The 15955-nt window shown below is 36.7% G+C and overlaps 1 protein-coding gene across 1 annotated transcript in view; it reads right to left on the minus strand.

Moving 5' to 3' along the window:
• LOC106100510 (glutamate synthase [NADH], amyloplastic) overlaps window positions 1-15955 on the minus strand; it is a gene marked incomplete at its 3' end in the record, with an annotated part of 35593 nt that overhangs the window by 12002 nt on the left and 7636 nt on the right. The window contains 18 exon segments of the mRNA XM_013279381.1: window positions 120-244; window positions 441-568; window positions 1345-1464; window positions 1538-1625; window positions 1948-2068; window positions 2554-2696; window positions 2974-3078; window positions 3396-3730; window positions 4006-4134; window positions 4225-4382; window positions 5077-5199; window positions 5319-5440; window positions 5890-6141; window positions 7198-7295; window positions 7687-7796; window positions 7874-7996; window positions 8375-8460; window positions 9912-10081. Of these exon segments, the coding sequence (XP_013134835.1) occupies window positions 120-244; window positions 441-568; window positions 1345-1464; window positions 1538-1625; window positions 1948-2068; window positions 2554-2696; window positions 2974-3078; window positions 3396-3730; window positions 4006-4134; window positions 4225-4382; window positions 5077-5199; window positions 5319-5440; window positions 5890-6141; window positions 7198-7295; window positions 7687-7796; window positions 7874-7996; window positions 8375-8460; window positions 9912-10081 (2536 nt within the window).

The following is a 15955-nucleotide window of genomic DNA, read 5'->3' on the forward strand; positions in this document are numbered from 1 at the left end:
TAATTTAGTTGTTGAGCTATAGCTCAACGGTCCGATGTGAGCTGAACATTTAAATATGCGAAAACACAAAAACATATGTAATGTCATTTCTTTGTTTGTAAATAAATAAAGTATATTACTTGATTGAGATATCTGTCGGCATTCTCTCCACCCTCTCCGGTGTTGGATTTGCCGCCGATTCGGTTCATGGCGATGGCCAGGCTGGTGTGCGCCTCCAGAGATATAGAGCCAAACGACATCGCGCCTGGCAACATAAATAATTAGGAAATTAAAAATAATAAACAATAAAAAAACTTCAGGTTAGAAGATATCGCACATCGTCATCAAAGTCTTGTTTCAAAATGTTTTAAATATAGCTTTTAAGGTGGAAAACCGCTAGTTTCTCCGATTGTACATAATAATTGTTTGGATATAACGTTAATTGATAATTAGTGGTGTACCTGTGGCGAATCGCTTGACGATCTCCGCGGCAGGTTCCACCTCGTGCAGAGGTATGGGCTCGTCCAGCTTCACCAGCTCCAGCTGGCCGCGCAGCGTGCACGCCCGGATCGACTCCAGCGCACTCTCCCTGTAACACACACCACATTATACTCTAAACAACAATATATATGGCCTTATACATTTATATAGACCAGTGGTAGTGCCTGCTTTAACATCTTAGCACTGCAGGGCCGGCACGCCCCCAGTAATACCACGACCACACAGAAGACAGGCGTGAAATGGAAGCAATTCCGCGTTTCGTCTGATGAGTGTGGCGCCGGAGGCCTAATTTTAGTCCCTTTCCCTTTCAATCCTTTTTCTTAAGAGAAAAGGATGGGAAGGAAAAGTGGATTTGACGGTGGAGGAGACGCATAGGAAGGGGAAATGTTCTCTTTATGTGCGTCTCCTCCTCCGTCAATGAAGGGTAGGCAACGCATCTGCTATTGCGGATGTTTATGGGCAGCGGTCGCTTTCCATTTCGGTGGATTCAGGTGGCCGCTTGCTTGTTTGCCACCTTGTATTATAAAAAAAATACTTAATATATAACAGGATTTTACATTTTAGTTCAGATTATAAATTTATCTTAACCCACTGGTATCTACTTAAAATACAACATGAATCAATAACTTGGTTAGTTACATTACGTTTGTGTGGTAATTTTTATAGCAGTACGTGATTTATATTATTACGAAAGGATTGCAAGTTGCATATTAATATAGAGGACGAAAAATACGGGAATAAGGACGGGAAGACGCTGCATATCAAGAAGTCGAGTAATTGTGTGCTGAGAGTTGAAAAAAAATATTAATTCTGTGGTTAAATCATAAAATTAATAGACTATACGAGTATAAGATAATGTTTTACCTGTATCTATCGTAAGCAGAGGTGCTGTTACTGAGGGCAGCTTCCTGCAGGTTGGCAATGGAAACTGGGTCATTGATGTGCTTCTCTCCTCCCGCACGCCAATGATAATGTCCCGGATTCCTATAGTAAGAAATATTATTTTATTACGTCATAGGAAACAGGAGACATATGTTTTTTTTATGTAATATGTTACCTTAATACTAAAGTATCGGAGGAACTTCCATACGTCATGGCGTGTCTATCGAATATCTCGTTCGAGAGGATTTCAAATGTTACACCACCTGAAATAAAAATTCGGTCATTTATTAACAAAAAAGGTTGTTTATACGTATTATTGCATGCAAAGTTGATAAATTGCTAACTTTTATGCTTAAATTTATAGATGACTAGCTGTTGCACTCGATTTCGTTCGCGTGAAATTAAAAAGTAATAAAAAGTATAGCCTATGTTACTCACTGATAACATAGCTTTTTAATCGTGAAAAAATTTAAATCAGCCCAGTAGTTTTTGCGTTACTTCAATACATATAAAAATACAAATCTTTGCTCTTTATATTAGTATAGATTACAGTATTTTAGGCATGGATTATATTGAAATAAATACCGATTCTAGATTGTGTTCCCTTGAAGCATTTATCGACGACATCCTCGCTGAGGCCGACTGCCTCAAATATCTGCGCACCCTTGTACGACTGCAGCATGCTGATGCCCATCTTCGCCATCACCTGGAATACACAAACAAATTAAGAATCATTATAATATAGGTACAGATATATTACTTATAGCAAAATCGGGTCCAATTCAATCTTTACTTAATTAGATTGCGTTTGTTGAATAACACAAGAGTATAGACTAGGTCATCTTTAATTGATTCTGAGAGTGCAATAAAAATCATTTTACATGTATGTTAGAGTTTTTTTACGATGAGTTTCGATTAGGGTGTAATTGTACTACTTAAGATTTTCTCTAATTTGTCAATCAAAATATAAGGGATAACAATATGATTTAACTAGCTTTCGCTCGCGATCCGTTCGCGTAGAATTAAAAAAAAGTAAGTAGCCTATGTATTCTTCCAGACTATTCTGCTTCTATGCCAAATTTCATTGAGATCCGTTCAGCAGTTTAGGCTACAAACTCTAACAAACAACCATCTAAACTTTCGCATTTATAACATTAGTTAGATATATTAGATAAATTTGTCAGTGTTTACCTTAGCGATGCCTGTTTCGATGGCATTCTGATACGCCTTGTAGATGTCATCGTCAGACAGCGAACTGTCGATGACATTGTCGTCGCGCAAAGCGAACGCCAGCTCGAACGCCAAGTACGGACAGATCGCGTCCGCGCCGTAACCTTGACACAAGACAGGCGAAAGTTAGGTTTAAAATAGAGAGAAAAATAAAGTTTAGATTAGAGTCAGTTCTACCAAATTCTTGTATATTGTCAGATAACAATCCAATGTGTAAAATGTGATATGGAAATATCGGATTTTGTTACTTTATCTGACAGTGACATCATTTTTAAGCTATCTGAGCTTTTATCAGCCATTGGTGGGACAGGCCCTTAGAAGAATAAAGAATATAAGTCTAAGAGATTTAAACAGTAGGAATGCACGGTGATTTGTACGTACCGAGTAGCACGCACATGTGGTGAACTTCGCGCGCCTCCGCCGTCTCCACCAGGATGCCCACCTTCATGCGCAGCCGAGTGTCGATCAGGTGATGATGAACAGCACCTATAATCAAGAAGTTAAATATTAATGTAACTGAAAAACATTTTGATTATTATTTTTTGTAATTTACTTGACTTAACAACAAAAAAAAACATACAGACGAATTGAGTACCTCCTTCTTTTGGGAAGTCGGTCAATAAACCTCCACAAAGAGACTTACTATCGCATTTAAAGATTCCGGATTTTTATTTAAATCGCCTTGAGGTAATATAAATCGAGACCAACTAGACTTACTCCGTAGAGAGTTACTCCAGAAGGCAATCATTTTAACTAAATCTACCCTAATTGTACCGTATATGAGTGTGAAAAGGCGTACGTACCGAGTGCGAGCAGAGAGCTGACGGGCACGCGCTCGGGCCCGGCGTTGCGGTCGCTGAGCACGATGAGCTGGCAGCCGCGCTCCGCCGCGCCGCGCGCCGCCGCGCACACGCGCCCCAGCGCCGCCTCCAGCCCCAGCGGGCCCTCCGCGCAGTCGTACGTGCAGTCGATCACGTGCGTCTGCCAGCCCCGGTGCGACGTCTGCTTCAGCGCCGCCAGGTCCGGCAGCGACAGGATGGGCTGCGGCAGCGACAGCCGGTGCACGAACTCCGCGCTCGGCTCCAGGATGTTGCCCACCGGACCGATCGGACACAGCAAAGACATCACTATCTTCTCCCTGATCGGACAAAATAATTAGTAAGAGTTTTAAAACGGTAAAAAGTCGTGGTTTAAAATTCGGTTTTTCGAGTATTGTCGTGTATTAATTCTAGCACAAGCTGTTTTTTAGAATGGTCACAAGAGTTATTAGCAAATTAATAAAAATGTACTTATAAAATCCTAAAACACATTGAGAAGACAAATCGACTATGGGATTTTTTTTAGGTTTCAATGAAACATAAAAAAACAGTCGGAGAAAAACTGTATAACAAGGTGAATGTCGAAGAGAATCACCTAAAAGGATCTATGGGCGGGTTGGTGACCTGCGCGAACAGTTGCTTGAAATACTCGTATGGCAGCGGCTGGAATTGCGACAAGCAGGCAAGGGGCGCGTCATTACCCATGCTGCCCAACGCCTCCTTCCTACAAACGATACATTTAATTAGTTTTTTCTTGTAAAAAATAAATGTTACATTAATTTTTCATGTAGTTTGTGCAATTTTATATACAAACTTGTTCTGTATCATGGGCACGAGCAGCATGTTGATGGCCTCCAGCGTGTACCCGTAGAGAGCAAGGCGGCGGTCTGATAGCCCCGTGATAGCGTTGCCGTTCAGCGCGCGCCCGCACTTCTCCAGCTTCACAGACGCGTGGATGTCCTCCATTGTTATCTAACACAAACATCACTTATTAGTGCGTTTCCATTGACAACACTTGTGTACAAACATTCTCATATAATAGTGTTACGGTTAGAAGATTGCGTCTAGTATTCTTTTTGAAAAAGCGAAGAAACTGCGATGCAAAAGCCTTACATATTGTAAAATTGTAAATAAAAAATATAACCTTGAATTTTAATCTTAAATTTTTCAAGGCGTGCGAATGTGAGACAAACAAAAATAATTGTGTCACTTTAACTCTTTACGATTTAACCTTAATTATTTTAAACTTTTAACAAATCTTTTCGAGCAAAAAATTTAATAAAGAATATTTTTTCCATTTGAGATAAAAATAAACTATTAGCATAAAAATAACAAAAGCGCTGCGGAAACAATTCAACGTTCTTATACAAATCTTTGTTTTTCTTAACTCACCATCTAGAACATCAGTTTTCGTACAGATCAGTTTTTTGTCAAATGCAGCGTGAACATAGAATAAAATATATTGAATACAAATTTAATAATACATGTGGAAGGTAATGTACAGATTCACAGTTATAACAAACACAAATCACTCTCCTACTTACCACGTAAAATTCTACATATCGACATTTTTACAAACATAATGTATACACTTTTACCAATGAACGAAGTCGAAAAATATCATTAATATATGAAGGATTGTTGCTTTTTAAAACCATGTATTTACCTGTTCCTTAAGCCACTGCGAGTGCGGGCGGCTGTTGGCGATCTCCATCTTCAGCTCCACATCCTGGATGATCTTCTTCTCCACCGTGTCCACCAGCAACATGCGGCCTGGCTTCAGTCGGCTCTGAAACACGGCATCCTCTTAACTAGTATTTCTTTTCAAGAAATCGATGTCTGAATGCATTCGGAGGAGAATATGAATCTGCTTTTGAATATTCGCTTTTTGATTAACGTAATTGTTACCTTGTGGATAACTTTCTCGGGTTCTACATCGTAAACCCCCACCTCGGAGGCCATCACCAGTATGTTCTCACTGGTCACATAGAAACGTGAAGGCCGCAGACCGTTCCTGTCCAGAATCGCACCTAAGAACAGAACAAAAACCATATAAAGCGCTCTTTGTGTTTAAAATTCTCCAATATATGCACATTTTCTGAATGATTCTGCTAAAAATCTCAAATATTCAAACTCTAAAGCATAACAAAAAGTACAATAGCGAAAATCCTCGGTATGTCTCTTAAACTTAAATTGCCTTTTTAATTATAACAAGACAAACACCGTTAGTTCTTTCAAATAACCAATAATGTACTAGTGTGTCAATAAATTACAATTAGCAGTGTATGATTGACCGGTATTTTTTTATTTAAAATTAAAGGTTCATAACGTCAATAGCTTAAAATAAACACCGCCAGATTGCCCGACTGTACTTATATAATGAATTGTTAAGAAACATCAAATTCAACTATTTGTGTAATTGTAACTTAATTAACTGTCCTGAAAGTGATAGTTAAACGCGTGTTTTTAGTTTACTGACCAATGTATCGTCCATCAGTGAAGGCGATGAGCGCGGGCCCGTCCCAGGGCTCCATGGCGGCGGCGGCCCAGCGGTAGTAGTCGCGCTTGGCGGGCGCCATGGTGCGGTCGGCGTGCCACGCCTCCGGCACCATCGTCATCACCGCCTCGGGCAGCGCGCGCCGCCCGCACTGCCACAGGAACTCCAGCACGCAGTCCGCCGACCCCGAGTCCGACAGGTTCGGCTCCACCACCGGGTACAGCTTCTTCAACTCTGCAACACACAATCGCTGTTAGGGGGCGTCCATAAGGGGTGTTTAAGGGGGGAGGGGGTCGAGTCAAATCTCATCTAATCTTACGTTGGAGAGAGGAGGGTCTCGGCAAATATTACGCAATTTTTTTTCTGATTGAAACAAAAAATATTATACTATTTTGGTTCATTCAATCCAGATTATACATTTTGAAAAATCTCACGTGAGATTGGCGAATGGGGGAGGGTTGAATAAAATCTCACGACATCTCACCAGGGTGGAGGGGAGGGAGATGCAAGTAATTAAAAAAAAACCTCACGTTATTTATGTATGCCCCCTTATTACAAACAGATGGATGGATTGTGTCAAGTGACATCATCAAGGAAATGATGACAGATGACGGATGAGAGTTATTTTGAGAACGAAAACTCGGTGCTATGACCCTATGGGAGTATAAGGTAGGGGAGATGATGACAAAGCGCTACTATTAGGCTTTCTAAATGGATTTTTTTATGGGCGACGCTATGCCACCTTCTCGTACCCCTAACATGTATAGTCAGGCATTTAAGCTACAGATATATTTCTTTAAAATAGTTTTTTTTTCTCTTAATAAATTTACAATATTACTTACAAAGTAATATCACATTTAAACTACTCTAATATCACAAATTTGCTTACTACTTTTAAAATACTAACACGTCTTATTTCTATTTATAATTATTTAGGCCACGAATTTGCAAGATTCTACAAAAACTTTCAATATCTGTGAAATTCTACTAAGCGTGTCCCCTAATACGTAAATGTTATACTAAAGATTAGTTGCACTTATTTACTTATTAGACTTTTTGCAGCACTAAATGATAGTAAAACGAAATGTTAATTTGTGAATTTAAATGTTATTCAACATGAATATACTACCAAATAAACTGTTTTCATTTTTTTTACAAACCATTTACATTACAATTTAAAAATGCGCATAAATCATAATGTTGCAAATCTTAATGTACAAAGTTATTTTATTTAAAACGTGCGAAAAACTCAGTGGAAAATATAAACGAAGACATATTTAAAAAACTTACCATCTCCGAACAAGTCGCTCTTCATGACACCTTCGCGAGCCTTCATTAAATTGACATTCCCTCGGAGCGTGTTTATCTCGCCATTGTGCGCCAACACTCTGCAACATTAACATAATTGAATACAGCTTAGTACAAACTTAACAAATTACTAGCTGTTACCTCGCGACTTCATCCACGTGAAATTATAAAGTAGTAAAAAATACAGCCTATGTTACTCAGTGAGAACATAGCTTTTTAATAGTGAAGTAATTTTGAAATCGGCACAGTAATTTTTAAATTATTTCACTATATATAAAATACAAATCTTTCGTCTTTATGATATTAAGTATAGATAGCTTTTGCTCGCAACTTCGTATGTTTGCAATTAAAAAGAATTTTTGAAATCGGCCTAGTAATTTTTGAGTTATTTCAAATATAGTTATACATACAAAAATAAAAATCTTTCCTCTTTATAATATTACTACAGATTTAGACTATTCAAAAATTCACCTCAAAGGATGCGCCCTTTCCCAACTGGGGAAAGTGTTGGTAGAGAAGCGCGTGTGCACCAACGCTAAATACGTCGTAAACGCCGGGTTGCTTAAGTCTTTGAAATATTCCTGTGTACAAAATCACATTTTAAAAACAGAATTTTTTACTACAATGAATCGTGTATTTTGCAATTTTAATAAATTACCCATAGTTGGTTGGAAGTAAGCAGCCCTTTATAGACGACAGTTCTCAAGGACAGGCTGCAGATATAGAACCTGGCGCCTGGCACCACCAGCTCGTGCGACGCGCGCTTGCGGAGCACGAATATCTGCGAACACGCATACTACAATTTAACATAACTCTTACAAAACTTTGACTAAAACACGTAGGAATTAGGATAATCTGACTAAAAACAAAGGAATAAAAACCTTAAAGTATTTAAAAATAAAGCACTTAATTGTAAATGCAAGGATAAAGGATAAGGATGTGTAAATTTACGTTTGCAACGGAGAGGAGGCCCGCTCCCCGTCGCCGGCGCGCGGGGCGTCCATCTGAAAAAAATGCTTTAAGAGTTCTGTCCATACCGTTACAATCATACGAGGATTTGAAAGCACAATTTATATTATTGCGTGTTCATATCCATCTCTGTTATCCATTCATTAAGTACACTCACATCCATAGCCGGTATTCGTCTATCCAGTCTTACCTTTCTGGCCAGATGTTCCTCGTCTTCGATATCGCCGGTGACAAACACTTGTCGCATGTACGGCTCCGAATTACGAGCTACTTGACCTGCAAAGCAGTCAAAAGCGAGTATTAGTTACCTTGCATTTAATTTACAAAGTCAAATAACGTAATTCACATATCTGTATTTTATCATATCCTATGTTTCTTGAGATTTTACAACGATATATAGCACTAAAAATGTCATAAATGCATGGAACTGACACGTGATTAAATGTTTTCGATTAATTAAACATTTATGACAAAAAAATTTAATGTTTTAATATCCAAGTGGCCTTAAACAAATAATGATTTACATGTTCTCTAGATGTATCTAATCAATGTAACTTAAAATTAAATTCGCAACGAATAATTTTGAAAATGGTCCCAATATGAATTACCGCACTACCACTGTTTCCCCTAACATTTTATTGCTTTCCGAATACTTCAAATTTATAAGGGAATACATTTGTATTTACCCCATTAATTAGTTACAAATGTAATTAAATGTACAATATGGCAGTGCAGTAATTGTTTAATTTGTGATTACATTTGTAACAGAGTTATATTTTAAAAGTAATAACTAATTCGTTGGTAACTAAAACAAATAAACTCATTTACAAATGTCATTCTTACAGAGCGGTACCATGTATCTTAAACTCACTTTGTACTCGATCCACAAATACTGATACAAAATTTTCCATTGACCATTCAACATTTGTTTTTAATATAATATTTTTCATTAGTAACATAGTAGTGTCAGAGTTTGTGGAACAAGAAGCAAAGTTGTCTTACTTTACGTGCCACCGCGTATGGTCACAGAACAAACCATGGTCAAGCTTGGATGAGGGCGTCCCAAGCGATTCGTTACTACGTGTGTACCACCTGAAAAATAGTCGTAAACACATCGCAACAGTGTAAACGTATCCCATAGTGATTTACTAATTAAAGAAAATGAGACATTTAGCGAGACGGATAAGTGACATGAAAACATTAGAGTTTCGACAGTAATTAGGACAAGTTATAGGTCTATTTCAATGAAAAAAAAAATAACAAATTTAAAACGTAGATTGGAGAATTGAATTTTAATAATAAGTTAAACATAATTGTTCCATAACCCATGTGGCATTATGATATAGGCTTTATCTAAAAATATATGAGTTTCAACTATATACATTAAGCATGTGATAATGTTGTGGTTTTCCTTGATTACATAAAGCAAGGTGAATTGCGTAGTCACACCCATCGATACCCTTTTCCTGACATTTTATCTGTATTGTCATTTTTAAAACATTACATAATGCTGTAAAACGCAATCATATAGTTAAAGTACGCGGTCACATAAGCGTAATGATATGAGATGAACTAAATTTTGACATTACTTGTCATTAAAGATTTATTAAGATGTGTAACAGTAAGGTACTACATAAATTCTCAAAGATCCAATATACTCAGAAGTTACGAACTTTACACGATTTCTCAAAATCTACGAATAGAAGTTACGAGTCTCGTTGACTTACCGATAGTAGAGTTGTTGGTGGGCACCGTCCTCCAACACAGCACTTGCAGACCGAGGCTCTCGGCCAACTCTTTGAACTTCTTCTCGATGTCCTGGTGGTGCAGCTTGTCCAAGAAGAAAATGCCCGTCGCGTACTTGCCGAATGGCGGTAGATCAATCTGATGACTGTCCCTAAGGATACAAAGATGAATAAAAAAAATTCAAAGAAAAGAAAACTCCCTATTTTTAATTAAAATGCATACGTGCAAAAAAGGTATATCGAACACTCTTCTTAGAAGACAGACAAAATATATAAATAATTTCTTTAACAAAACGTTCTCTGGTGGCTCTTTCAAGATAAGACTCTTAAATGTAAGGAGTATTTATACCAACAGTCCATATTAATTTTCGACATAAACATTATCTTAAAGATCAGTATGTACCTTTTATACAGGTTCTTACGTTTAAAACATGGGTTATCCAAACGTAGTCATGTTATAAAGGTCTAATAACCGTTACCACGTCGATTGTAGCTCTAAATACGTTATAAATAATGTGCATAAAGTTTATCTCAAACGTTATCCGAACAAGCATGCATCGTCGCCGCTGGAATACGGAGCTGAGCTCGGAATATCTACAAACAAGCACTTATAGCCGCTACATTTAAAGGTCACAAGTACGATAATGTAGGTTCAGCATATAGACAAAATTTCTGCGGACATGAAAAGGTATTACAACTGTTTTGCTGCTATTGGTTTCCTAGAGGTTAAGTAAAGTCGGGAAATCGTTAAATCGAGAGGTTGTCTTAGATTCAACCATTGCATCAACACATCGACCTTATGTAAGCAATTTCACAATCTATAGTGGGATTTCTTTCAAAATGTTATTATTATTATATTATTATTCATGGCTCAGGAATATAAAAACGTCGTGTAATATGCCATTATAAGCTTTTGAAAACTTAACAAAGTTCTATCGACTTTTGACAATCGTCTTTTCTTTATACGAGTATTTAATCAAATTAGGAATGTCTCACACGTATTATGGTAAATGTATTCGAGGTGGGAGCAATAGGGAGGTTCAGGATGCGCGCGCATCTCTGACGTAGCACTCAGAACTATTGACCAATAGAGCTAGCAGCAGCTCGGCGGACCGGCTATCAATTAACCCACACAATCACATGCACCCACACTAAAGTAGTGTATACACAGCATACGTAACACTGGAAAAATTTGGCGTCCGTGGCCTAGCTCTAGTCTAGACTTTCAGTGACCTTTTTTCAGGTTTCACTCAAATCGATGCGAGACTATACTTGAACTTGTATTTTACCTTTATTTGGAACAGTACTTTCACACCAAAAGCTGCATAGCAGGTGAAGAAAAATAAATACTAAGGTAGACCGATATCAATTCTGAAAATGTCTATTTTTACTGATTGAGTCTTTATGATGAGTTGCAAAAAACGGTCTGCGGTGTCAGTTTCTTTAGTGGTTCTATATCTGAATGAGAAACTTTAATAATGGACTCTGTTCATTCACATTACAAGAGAAGCGTGAACGAATAAATATAATAAAAATTGGTACGACGCAAAAAATGGAGCGTCAACCGCTAAAGCGAACTATCAGATTGCATCACTGTCCGATTCAAAGAATTGTTGTTTTTTCGCCGATAATTCTTTGAATGCTTTCTACTCAGATTCCTGTTAGCTCAGTCTTGTGAGAATAAATGTGGTACTGATATGTGTAAACTATTTTATTTAGTTAACTTTTATTAAATGTAAGGCCAAATACCAACACCATGGAAATATGATTCGTTTTCTTAACCAATATGCATTTAATGGCCCTAGTGATTTATTGGTCGCCTAAAAGCCTCTTACGGAATGTCATTGTAACGAGATGCTATTACCAGCCTAAATTCCATAATTGTATTCGCAAAATTCAGAATAGAGTGAACATGAGGTCAAGTAGATTATTTCACGTATTAAGGATGTGGTATACATGACGTACCGACACAATCGATCAAGACAGACAATACCGCGTAATATGTACACGCCTTATCTTGTTGACTTTATTCTGAACGCAATACGATAAGTACTTAGAATATTTCCGTTTTCATTCAACATTTCCTATTCAATACTAGGGGAATGTACGACCGTTATCACTGCGTCCTCATTCCCACCTTCGTTAATTGTTTTGTCAATATTAACATTATCTTTGTTGTTAATATTATGATATTTAACAACAACGATATGAGTACTTAATAGATATTGATTTAAATAACTACTTTATGGTGTTACTACTTTGATATGTAAGCTACATAAAGTGAGATAATAATTTCACCACATGACTACAGTGCGTATTGGCAAACTTCTAGACTCTAATACAATACATACTTCCTCGTCAAGTTTTCCTTAATCACCGAGCATATGGTGAATCATCTTATAAAATTGCATTTATTAATATCTATTGGCAATAGAGACTATCGCAGCATAGTGATTATTACCAAGCTACATCTGATTGGTTTTTTGTTCAGAAAAGCGCTATGGAAGATAGATGTTTGCTGCATTGTTAATCAACAGGGAAGCCCAAACTTGTACTACTACTACCGTAAATACAATATTTTGTAGCTAATGGAAAAGAATGTTTATTTAACATATCACAATTCAACGAATTCAGTTTACCAGACAAAATTCATCATAAAATTTCAATATTTAAATAAACCGACAGCCATGATATAAAAGCAACTACTTTAATCTTAAATAACACATACAAATATTTACTTGCTTTGGCAGACTTTGCTTTACGAAAGTGTAATGCAAATAGTATCGTAAATTATAGTGATTCGCAGAATCCATAAGTATGTGAGTTGGGTCATAATTTATAGCTACGAATGTCGCGTAACGAGACCTACACATAAACAATAGCCAAATCAAAACTTTCCACTCGATTGCACATTATATGTGTCTAACAGACGCCTGTAATTTTATGAAAAGACGACTGGTCTTACCCTACACCACATTCGCCAGAAGTCTTTAATAGACGTGCAAGGAATTATGCTCCAGTTGCTTACCATAGTCACTCAAACAATTCATCAAAATATTTAAACTTAATCATTTCTATAATTTTGATATGCCAATAGTATGTCAAAACAACATTTTCCATTCTGTTTTAAAAAAACATTGCGCCGTTGGACAGATGCAAATCGAAACAAACATCAAAAACATCGTTAGCCAAATCTGCAATTGTATCGATGTTGTCGTATGATCATTGAAGCGAGCACATGGCGTGATGTTTACCATGCACCGTCTAAGGGTGTGTTTATATTGAGATAAAAAAGCGGATTTGGTAGAAGAATGCATCTCTTGCTACTACATTGTTCGAAGTAACAGGAATGTAATTGAGAAACAAATTACTACAAATGGTCGATATCTTTAAATATCACAAGATGAAAAACGAATAAGTGAAAAAAATAGTTAGGTATTACGTTTAGCATATCTGCATAACAGGCTGCCAATGCTCGCGTAAGAATCACAAATGAGGATTACATTGTTTACAGTTTGGGAATCTCTCTCGCTTGACACGGTATACACACCCTAACAGAATGCAGCCTGGAACGTTGCCAGTTTAGCATCCAAATCGGGAAGACCACGCTACGCCGTCGTTTCGGACGCTGAACTTGTAATCTAGTAGACGTCGATAGGATTACACGAATCAATATCACAGTTTTGAATTACTGCCGGTATTGTAGTAACAAATACTTGGCAGATTTACAACTGTGTCATGTTTGTAACTTAATAAAATAATTCTTGAAATAACGTCTGGACACATTTTATTTACTTGGTTAAATTCTTCTGGTTAAGTTATGCACTTTCGCATATGTACTCGGAATTAAAAATATTTATTTATTTTCTATAACAGTACTATCGTACGATGACCAGAATAAGTGTGCAGATGACTCTGACAAGTCTTAGAAAATTACTATAAAATAGGCGTATTCTTTTTCCATTAAAAAAAGCATAAAAGTACACGTCAATGATGTAGTCGAGAAACTGTATTTTTACCGTTTTGCAGCCATCTTGAGCATATTAAATGTTTTAAAATACGTCATTTATATCGAGACATAAATAAAGTTCCTGACATATTTCGCAACAACAGGCCGGCTCAAATGCCAAGGGGGAAGTAATATTAGCACAAGAGGGAACTAATACTACGCAAAGGTCAAAGTTCAAACAAACATCGTTTACTATTTTAAAAGCAGTTAATTTTAACTACATTCACTTTTTTCTTTAAAAAATCCCCGGACAACACGTGGCAATTAATAGAAAATTGCTCGCATAGTTTTTGGGGGATATTTTTGAATACTTTAGAATATAGCTTGGTCATGCCGTCAACCATAGACCTTCTCAATATTTTGTTATTACATTGTGTCACGCGGGTCCCCCTGTCCCTATTTGATAACAGTATTTTTAAACACGTTACCGCAACGACCCCACACGGATCATATCGCTACTGCGTAAGTCTGTAAAAGTTCAAAGGTTATTGACTTATTTAAAGAAATGTAATAAATAACAATAATCATTGTCAACAGGAATGTTACGTAATCGGAACGTCACGACATTGCATAGCATTACATAGCAATATAATTTTGCATATTGATCAATTCACATATGTGACGTATGTAATTGAATGTTTAAACGTATATTGCTACGAACCTGTCTGTACCAGATCAATTTGCTCATGTAATAGACGATAATGTGGCCACCACGCTCGAGAGAATCCTGCGTCATCAATATTGCTCGCTTCTAGGCTACCTTATTGAAACAAATACCCATCAAATACGAGTTTATGTACCATAGTACACCTTCTAGAAGATTTTCATAGTTTGTTTCAATGTCGATATAAAAATCTGTACGTTTAAGTGGCCGTGATATCAGATTCCTAAATATTAATGTCCGTAAACACGTGTGGGCCGCGTGCTTAACTCGTACGCCTTATCTTTAGTACTTGTTTGTCGTACAATTAGATCCAAGTGCACAACTCCTAAACTATGTATTTGTATTACAAATTGTGTCGTCAAGATCGATTGTCAATATTTATTTGTATAAGATTCCGCGATGCGTACGAGTTTTTAAATATGTTCTTCCGATATCAATTAGCAACCAATTGTAAGAACATTAACAAACGGAATACAACTGTTTGCAACAAACAAATCAAATTGTAAAATAAGTAGAATATTCCAGTAAGTGAGCTCAACATTGGCTGGAGACGTAGAACAAAATGGATGTTTTGGAAAAGTACCAGACCTTGAAGCCGCATGCGTTGACTGCACTATAATCAATCAAATATTGGAATGTAAACAAATATATTTAACTAATTAACGTTGATTGACAAACAGATAGGATGGAAATAGTGGATTGAAAATTTGAGATCCATAAATCTTAATCTAACGGTGAGTTTCCATTGCCGTAACAATATTATTGTACCTTTCATTCCATTTCTTTAATAACAATTTTTGTTGCAAATTCGTAGTAAAACGCAATGGGTAGGATGGGATACAGAAAATTGATAGAATGTTATGATAACATTGTTTACGGCGGCAAAGCGAATTTGATAACAATATTAGATCGCGGGAGATACGAGGTGTATTATCGATGTAATTCTATTATGATGGACGTAATCCTATAAATTCAGAGATAATACTATCGAAAATGTCTAGCATGGGTATAACAAAACAATATTAAACGTTATTTCTAATAATAAAATAAAATTTCGCTATCCATGTGTATTTTTTTACTAACACTGTGCAAAAATACGAATAGAAAAACATTTCTAAGAATAGTAAATATATTTATTTCAGAGGCAAGCTTGACAACGCACTAACGAGGTCTTTGACCCGTAGTGAACTCGCAAACTCAAGGTAAACACAAGTTATTGACACAGATCAATAATTATAACGCTCACTTACTGATAACATATTAAAGAAATACTGTAATATTAATGCATAATTTATATAACTTCAGATCGCTGAAGGGATGGGTTTTATTTGTAGGAAAGCGTTCGCCAACGTC

Source organism: Papilio polytes, unplaced genomic scaffold, assembly GCF_000836215.1.
Source record: "Papilio polytes unplaced genomic scaffold, Ppol_1.0 DF824303.1, whole genome shotgun sequence".
In the NCBI taxonomy this organism is placed as follows: Eukaryota; Metazoa; Arthropoda; class Insecta; order Lepidoptera; family Papilionidae; genus Papilio; species Papilio polytes.